This window comes from Taudactylus pleione, unplaced genomic scaffold (genome assembly GCF_031769625.1).
Source record: "Taudactylus pleione unplaced genomic scaffold, aTauple2 ptg000095l, whole genome shotgun sequence".
Lineage (NCBI taxonomy): Eukaryota > Metazoa > Chordata > Amphibia > Anura > Myobatrachidae > Taudactylus > Taudactylus pleione.
This window is the reverse complement of record NW_028284497.1, coordinates 31,860,447-31,869,942: the sequence shown is the minus strand read 5'-3', so window position 1 is coordinate 31,869,942 and position 9,496 is coordinate 31,860,447. Positions and strand designations below refer to the sequence as shown.

The window sequence follows — 9,496 nt, the reverse complement described above, 5'->3', positions numbered from 1 at the left end:
CATCAGGCAAACACTGCACCATTTAATATTCCAACATGTACCACACAAGCTGATTCCAATATACAACAATACCATCCTACTACAGACCTCATCCAGTAGTCACTAGACCGTGGGGAGGGGGAAGAGCCGAAGCACATGTTTTTCCTTTGTTTGCAAGCCTCATGATCCCTAGGCAAACTCCATCCTGCACCAAGCTGCAACTCCGCAAATCATCCATCAATGACCACAACCACAATAAAGACAATATACCTATCTGACCCACACAACACCACAACTGGGCAGAATCACAATTTCCCTTGTTCACCCCACATGGAGGCAAGCCATCTCCAACAAACCGCAGACAACATACCCATCTGACTCACACAACACCACACGGCAACCACCCACGACCATTCAAAGCTGCCATCAATTCAACCTCCATGATACAACACTGACACCACCCTATGATCACATTCATGAGTATACAGCACACACAAAGCCCATCTCTCCCAAGCAGAGATACCGTTCAAGCACATGGCAAGGCCCTAACACAGAACACATGGCATCTCAACCAGCATCAATCATTCACAAATGGGAAGGCAAACACAGAACACATGGCAAGGCCCTAACACAGAACACACCAGAGGATCTCAATCAACCAGCATCAATGATTCACAAATATCACAACAATTCCACAATCAATCCCTTTCCTGCATGCTGACAACAGACCACTGTACCCTACAGTGCAGATGAAAAGCACAGACCAGACAACACATCATCCACTGCATGCCAACACAGACCCATGAATATCCTTAGAAAACTACAAACCACACACCATGCTAAGCTAATAACAGATTAACACCAAACATAGCTACAGACACCCAAATAGGCTAAATATTGCACATTTTATACTCAGCTATAACCCAGAGGAATGAGACCCATTCTTCCGTTGTCTTGTCAGGGAGTGAACCTCTCTCTTCCTTCCAAAATCTGCCAGTGTGTCCCAGTCTGTTTCTCCAAGTGTGTGCATGCTATGGTTCCCACCCCCTTTTACCTGTGAGGTCATCAGAAAGGGAGTATCCTTTTGGTTACCTGAGACTACTGTTAATTAGATTCTACTCTCAGCTAGCTAGCTCTATTGATTAGACTGGAATAACCAGTCCTTTGGACAAAAATGTAAACAGGTCTACACCATGTTATTGTCTTTTGGTAAAGGTTAGAAATCTGTTACAGGGCATTTATTGGACAATTCCAAATGGATACAAAAGGTCTCCAACCTCCTTTTGTATCCCCCACCTGCAAATCTAAGCTGCTATGGAAAACAACATTTCAAATAGATATTCTCTCTAACATTCATATTTCATAGCCGCATGTTCTGATCTTCATATTGATGTCACCGGAACGCTGTGGAAACAGAGTCGATCAGTACGGTTCCACACACAGTTCAATTGTCATTTACTAAGCCATAGTTACAGAAAACATTTCTTTATATACTGACATTGCGTTTGAACCAAGTAATAATTATCCTTTTTGCGTTACGGGACCATTGCTTTTAAATGTATGTATGCGGGGAAAACACCACTGCTTTGCTGTTGCTCAAATATAAGTCTGTGGTGATTTTAATGTGTTGGGGGAAGATTGTTTAAAAGCTGTTCGTGCTACTTTTAGCAACTTTGCACTGTGGATTGTGTACTATGTATTTTTGACAAAATGGCGCTTGTGTAAGCTTTCTTTTCTAAAATGGAGTCTTGCTGCCATTCACAAGATGGCGTCGTGCAGGTTTTCCTGATTGCAAACAGATTCTGTCTTACCCAATTATCCGGTTTTGACAGGTCCCGCCGAGATCCCCAGATCTGTACTGGAGTCTCAGCGCCGACGGGTTGACTGAGCGGCAGCTTGGACGTCCTATGGACAGTCCTATGCTGCCGCTCTGAAGAATCAAAAAGTAAATAAACTTTGAAAACATAAAATAAAGCTTAGGGGCTGCTAATCAGCCCCCCTGCGATAACTGTGACCCGACTCCGGCCAGGCACCAACTTAAAACTGAGGTGCCTCTGGCTTGGGGGCGGTGTTATAGGTAGAGTGGACCCAGTGCATCCTGGGAGCTAAAAGCTTTAACTGCGTGGTGCCCGGATTTGATTCCCAACCTATACCCCAAGGTCAACCCTGTGGACCCCCTATGGACTCTGAAGAATGTTACTTTTTTGTGATGATTTGGCATGGAACGACCCCAAGGCTGAATCAGGCCCATGGTCCATAAAAAAAAAAAAATAATGCAAGAGAAAAGGGGGAGATTAAGTCCCTAAATCACTCCTATCCTTGTATTTAGAGACAATCCTATAGATTGTAAGCTTGCGAGTAGGGCCTTCCTACCAATATATATGTCTGTTATTACCCAGTTTTGTTCTATTAATGTTTACAATTGTAAAGCGCAACGGAATATGCTGCGCTATATAAGAAACTTAATAAATAAAATAAATAAATTTGTTTCAGAGACTTCCAAATTAGGTGCCCCATGAGAAGATGGTCATCAGGAATTATTAGAAAGACTAGCTGAAGTGACCAGTGTTGCCCGGTTTTAAAGTTAAGTTTTATTATGTGATGTCGTCCAAAACCATCCACCCCAGAACAATTGCCACCCCTTTGTGACGTTTTCATCCTAATCCATCCAGTGGAAGGCCCAGAACAGGTTCCCTGGGTCAAAGTTCTGCCCAGCGTACACCAACAGAAGGTCCTACCGTTACCCTAACCACCTAAAACCTGGCGAGGATCCAACCGGAGCACCTGGTTTCATCCCAATTGGTGGAGGGGTGTCCGAATGACAAACAAACAGACAGACCAATGAATTTTATATATTAACCCCTCTACACTGGAGACAAATCGGAATGCAGGGATGATGGGAGATCTTCCCCCAACTTGGCTTCCAAAAAATATAGAGGCAACCACACCAGAAAGAGGGGGTCCCCTCTTTTAAATGATGGGGCCACTTAGTACTTCTTATCTGATCACCAAACAATATCATGCTGCTCTATAGTAGACATACATTTTCCAGCAGATAGATTGAGTAGGGCACCAAATGTGCCCCAGCTCTGCCATATGGGAAAAAAACCTATCGAAGTAGTGTCATTTGAAAGAGGGGAGCTGCCTCTTTCAAATTATATGCCTACTTAGCAGTTATGGCCTGTAAATTAACTAATCGTCAGGCAATATTGCCCTGGACTACGATTTTTATTTTCATAGATGGGGAGTGGGCTACTTGTATAATGGCACCTGCACATTTGGGTCTATTAGGTTAACTCTGCCTTTGTATTCAGTACTCAGCAAAGCAACTGTTAGACTAATAATTGAAGTCCCCTCTTTAAAATGATATGAAACCTTAGCAGATATTGACTGTTCATCACCAAACAATATCACCCTATGTTATGGAATAATTATGTTTTTTGTGTTGAATAACTATATGATGCCATTTTATTTCTTGGTGTAACCAGTCTAAATGATATGACTATGTAAGTTTGATGTTACAAATCCAAAACTGTAGGAAACGAACACACCAGAACCCCATACGTTTATGGGGGAGGACATAGTGCCTTATCACCCCCGTACAGGCCCAAATATACATGGGGATGCCTTTGTTTAAAAGAAGGGATTCATCATGTGATCAATGACTAAAACACTACAAAGAATATAACTTTCTGCATATAGAGGGGTATCTAAAACCCAGATCTCCATCTTTTTTAAATAAAAAGAGGGTCCCCTCATTTAACGCAGTAGGATTTCTAGTTTAAACAATAGTAAGCCTTGTGCTGCAATATTATTCCTACACATGATTAGCGTTTAAATCTAGAAGGCAAAAATAAAAAAATTAAAAAGTGGGTAACTAATGCCAAAGCACGATACACTAAGCATTTCTTTGTGGTGTTATAAAAGATTAAATAAAAAATCATGTTTGTTTTTGGTTCTTTTGAAACTTCAATTAAAAACAAATAAACGAAAAAAAAAAAAAAACTAATTTGCCCATTTTGGTAACATTTTATTTGAGTTATTAGAATAAGCAACAAGACTGATGGTATTCTCTGAAAAATTAAGTTTTCTGTAAAAAAAATAAAAATAATAATAATGTTGGGAACGTCGAGAAATGGCTTCAGCAACAAAAAGGTGTTATACTGGCTAGCAACATGACCAAGAGCCAATATATTTTATATCACCCACTGCATTTTATACCCAACTTTCCTAGATGTTCATTTTTTACTTATGTTGACAGATGTTTAACCCCAAAAAATAATAAATCAAAATAAAATACAAAACCTAATAAATTAAGAACAATTGCTGTGCTATTTAATCCATCCATGTAGATATATATACACAGTACCAACTCAGTTAAAATTACAATTACTCTTGCTAGATTTGTAGAATTTAATAATCAATTTTTTATTTTTCAAACATTTGTTTAATTTAAAAAAAAAACCACACACATTGCATTTACATATCAAGTCCTGCTTCATGAACTTTAGCTACTTTCACAGCATATGGAACAAAGTCATGTATCAGATTTTAAGGCACAACATATCTAGGTAATCTGCACTCAGTCTTCATTATGTAGTGCAGAAAGAACATGTACTGTACAAATGTAACACACAGGAAAACATGAAAAACAACCATTTAATTGGGATTTGATATTTTCATGTTTGTGTTCTACAAATGATTGTGATTTCAAAACAATCAGTACTTCTAGTTATTGGTTTCTAACTGTCATTTGTAGACAACAGACATGTATTGGGGGCGGCCGGGGGGGGGGGATTGGAGTGCAATTCTAAACAGAACACCTATAGAATAAAAGGCCATACATCATTATATAAAAGCTATAGTTTTGTGATTGTGACCACCTTGTTGGAACATATGCCACACTGATATTTTGTGACACACTTATGTTTAAAATATTGTAATAAATAAATCCAGAATCATGAATAAATAAATAAAAATTTAACACAAAAGTCAATTATAGCCAATAAGCTGCATTTACAAGTAAAATGGTTGTAAAGTAACTTGTGGAATTGGGATTTTTTTCTCTTGCCTCATTTGATCATAAATTCTTGTGACACAGCCAGCCTAACATTGTTACACAGAAATGTGCATCGACACGCAGGTTGAGATTAAATGTAACGGCTGTTAAGCATTACTGCCGGAACTAAATGTGTAAGGCACATGTGACCATACATGGGGTACAAATATTTGGTAACACCACTTTTTTCTTATTAATGCATGGGAAAACACATTTTAATGGACTCTAAAGGGGAAGATACACTTAAAAGAGATGGCAGCGAAATGCCTCCGGAAAACAGTCGAGTGAAGGCACTTCCCAGCCAGTAACATTGCTCATTTTCCCCTCGCACCTCATAGAGGTGCACAGGAAGAGTAGCAATGTTACTGTGCAGTCTATCCTACTATAATGCGCACAATTGGACACCGTAACAGCACACTGCACATAACTGATTATCCTTCTAAGAATTCTAAGATAACATGGTGAAAAGAGCACCAACATGCTGTAAATACTAACAACTAACTAGCCGAACTTGCACTACAATAATAAAGTTAATATGTGAAGGAGTTCCTGAGAGTTGCACCACATTATTACGTGAACAAATGAAATAAATATGTATTATTATAAAAGCATGGAAGAACCGTTGCAAGCTTTCCTTGGCGTATTATACATACATCAAATGGACTACACACCTATCAGTACAATAACCAATTGCCTGTATAAATCTTATGTGAGTGAGAAGATTCCATAAGGTGCAAACAGTGTTGATTATCAGTATATTGTTCATTTTGTTGTAAGGCATTAAAATTTTCAAGAGAAAAAAATTTGAAAAGGAATTTGATTAGAAAACTTTAAAATTAGAAAAATGTATATTTCTTCAAGTTTAAATGTTTTTGCAGAATTCATCAGTGTTCTACTTCATTGAACAGTGTCCCTTTTAAAGCTGTCAGTCACATAACAAAGAACCAATCTGATTTTGCCAAAAGTTTCTGGAAAATGTAGAGTTATTTTAATGTTGGATCATCGCTGTCTTCTGCTTCTTGGTCAAATGCTTGTGCAAGCAATCCTTTTGGAATTGTATCTATATTAAAACAGAAACAGTTAATGAATAGTATGTAATCTTACTAGCCTCATTTGTTAAAACAAATATGAATTTAGCTGCTAAACAATGACCAAGGAAATAAATCTATATTTATCTATATAATAAGTGAGAAAGCATGTCTGTCTGTCCGACTCTTTGTCCTTAATGCACGGCCAAAGTTTTGGACCTAGCTCCACCAAATTTGGCAGGACGGTGTAGCTTGACCAGGATTAGGTTTTTGCCTAGGTTTGAACTTCATCAGGGCCACACACTCACACAATCCCTAAAAATGAGGGCCACTCTCAAATTACACAGGTTTTGAGGCTGGCTCCAGTAGAAATTGGCATTCTGCCAAAAACCTGTGAGAAAGCTACAAAAGCATCTTTTTTATAGTCTGGGCAAACTTGATGACTCATGCAAGGGTGTAACTAGAACTTTGTGGGCCACATAGCAAGATCTTAAAAGCCCCCCCCCCCCCGGTAAAAAAAAAACAACAAAAAAAACCACATACCTTTACCCCCAAACAGCCCCCATTCATGTTATGCCAAACAGTGGTACCCCTTATACACATTATACCCCTTATACCATGCAGTAGCAGTGATCCTTTTACATTATACCATACAGTAATGCCCTTTACAGATTATGCCACATAGACATAGTAGTACTGCCCCATATAACACATTATTCCACACAATAGTAGCGTCCCTTACAAATTATGCCCCGCCCACTTCCCAGTGTCTCTCCAGCAGCCTCTCGCCTCCCCCTGTGTGTCATCAGCAGGTGAGGATTTGATGCCAGGCCGCCAGCCAATTACAGCTGGCGAACAGTCAGCTGTAATTGGACATGGACATACTGGCGCAATTTGAATCTGGTGCTGGTCACAAGCTCATCGGAGCTTGCGCACTGGCAGCCAATCAGGAGCCACCACTGCTGATTGACTGCCGGTCCACGAGCTCTAATTGTCTTGCGACCGGTGGAGATGTCTCTCCATGACTGTCTGCCAGTGCGCCAGCTATAATCAGTTAGCAGGCCAGCACCAAATCAACATCACTGACACCCGAGCCCCCCTTGACGGCCCTGATTGGACTGGCTCACCTTGTGTGCGTGACTAGGGGGCAGGGGGAGCGGCTGGCCACAGAGGCAGCTCGGGCACCATAGCAGCCGCATGCCTTGCACCCACGGTAGTTACGCCACTGTTTGCATGCATGTAAACAGTGGAGTCCTTTTCAGGATCAATGGAATGGGGTTATAGGAGAGGACAATGCAAAGAAAGAAAGGCTGCAGGTGTACTTCTGGGTCCAGTCTTCAACCCAGGCAATGCCAGGTATTCCAGTTAGTACTAAATAACAGAAAAAGCCATAGTACGCCAAAATCAACAGTAACCGTGTAGGTCTAACTAATTAAAATCCAACTTCCTTATTTCAAAGAAATCTATGACAAATCTCCACAAATTAATTCACTGTGAATCCTAGATCAATGGAGGGTTTTCTTTTTTTAAATCAGCAGCAAGAATGTCTGAAACTGCAGAGTATTTTATGAATCTGGACTTTAAGAATTGTGCCATTTAACAAAAAAAATAAAAAAAATAAAATTAATTGATGTACTTATATATAAAATTGCAAAATAATTGCATGTATTTCTGTTCCTTGATAAAGGAGTAACGTCCGAGATGTTGGATCAAGTACGCGCCTAGTTGTGACTCTCTTGGCAGTCCAGATGAGTGCCGCTATTTGGAGTATAAAATAAATATATATATATATTTTACACATACACACAATATTATATATGTTAATGAGGACAGGGTTTGGATCTATGACTTTACATGTGTTCCCATATCAAATGCTACCAAGGGCTTTTGAGCCCAATTCAGAGTTGAATACTATGCCGATTTTCACGCAGTTGAGAGACTATCGGTGGTCTGTGCATGCGTCTTAGCCACTTTGCGGACTCATAGCGAATCAGTTGCAAGAGAATCCTCACAGTGAGCTTGATCACATTTGATTGATAGGAAGAGACCATTTTGTTAGTTGATTAGGTGAAGTTCCGGCCAAAAACGCGGGCGTGTCGGGGCACTTTCCCGAGTATGTACTAGCCAGCGTCTGCGATCGAGCACGCAAAGAACAAATCTCCAGCCTCTCAGTTACTCATTCTGAGTGACCATAGTCTCACTAGAGCCACTGTAAAACTTACCCGCTAATCTCTACAATTTTGTGGAGTGGCTGAATTTATTGTTTCTAAAAGCACACTTACACAATTTCTGTGATCATCAATACTATATGGTAAATGTATGAATTTTTTCGGCCAGCCCCCGATATTAAAGATTCCTTATCACAGTACTAAGTAATCTTTATTTGCAGGAATTCCTGATCAGTAAGAAATAAAGCGATTGCATATATACGATCACTTTACTTCCTGCTGCTGCCCCCGCCCCCCCCGCATCGGTATGGCACAGACTTCCCGAAAAATCTGTAGTAAGTAGCACAGACACGAACACCATCTGAAGCTTGGTAAATTCAGCTGTGAAGCAACCCCCATAGAAATCTAAAGTGGCTGCTTTTGTAAACAATATTGGGGATTACAGACAATATCTCCCATATCTGCTGTGGTCACCCGTAAATACATTCAGTGGAAACGTAATGTTTGCAGATCCCCCCCCCCCCCGAAAACAGGTGGTTTAGTCCCGCAAATTTGATTTGACAAATAGTCCTGTAAGTGTCCTATACGTACTGCAGTACAGTTAGCCTCAAAATATATTGCTTTTATGTCATTAATCATGTGAACCAGTCACCAGGATGTTGAAGGAAACAGAAATCTATACCTTTTACATTCTGATCGTTAACTATCAGTTCAGCTTGTTTGTCTTTTTCTGGCTCAGCTTCGTTCGCGTCATCCCCATTGTAATCATTCGGATTGTCCTCATCTTCCTGCTCGTTTAGTTTTGAACCTTATAAGTGAATATAAAATAAAAAGAGATCTCACACTAAAGAGTTCACTGTATACTTATTCTAAATTCAGGTGCAATAAACTCTGCACCAAATGACAAAGTACAATTTACAGTAAGCGCCAGAGCTGTAACTAGACTTTTTGGTGCCCTGTGCCACCCCCCATAAGCTCCCGCCCTCCTACCCCCCCCCCATAAGCTCTCTCCCCCCCCCCCCCCCGATATTTTTTAAATAGGGACATAAGAGTGCACCTGAAAAAGGGCCATGGTCTCATGGGGAAGGGCCAGGGAAGATATAGAGGAGGCCAGGAGATGCTGGGGGTGAAATAAGAGGAAGCTACAAGTGAGAACGATGATAAACAAGAAAATTGACAGGCCCAAACAGCGCCCCCTGCCCTGCGGTGTCAACATGGAGTTGGATGGAACTGCAATGGAAATAATTTCCTTCTAACTATAT

The 9,496-nt window shown here is 40.3% G+C and overlaps 1 protein-coding gene across 1 annotated transcript in view; it reads right to left on the bottom strand.

Moving 5' to 3' along the window:
• Positions 1-4,005: 4,005 nt before the first annotated feature.
• Positions 4,006-9,496, bottom strand: part of GOLM1 (golgi membrane protein 1) — a 79,573-nt gene continuing 74,082 nt past the window's right edge. Inside the window, exons 9-10 of the mRNA XM_088470087.1 lie at positions 8,917-9,042; positions 4,006-6,098 (exon numbers count right to left, since the gene is read on the bottom strand). Coding sequence (XP_088326213.1) covers positions 6,022-6,098; positions 8,917-9,042 — 203 coding nt within the window. The 3' untranslated portion in view covers positions 4,006-6,021. The remainder of the gene's footprint in view (positions 6,099-8,916; positions 9,043-9,496) is intronic.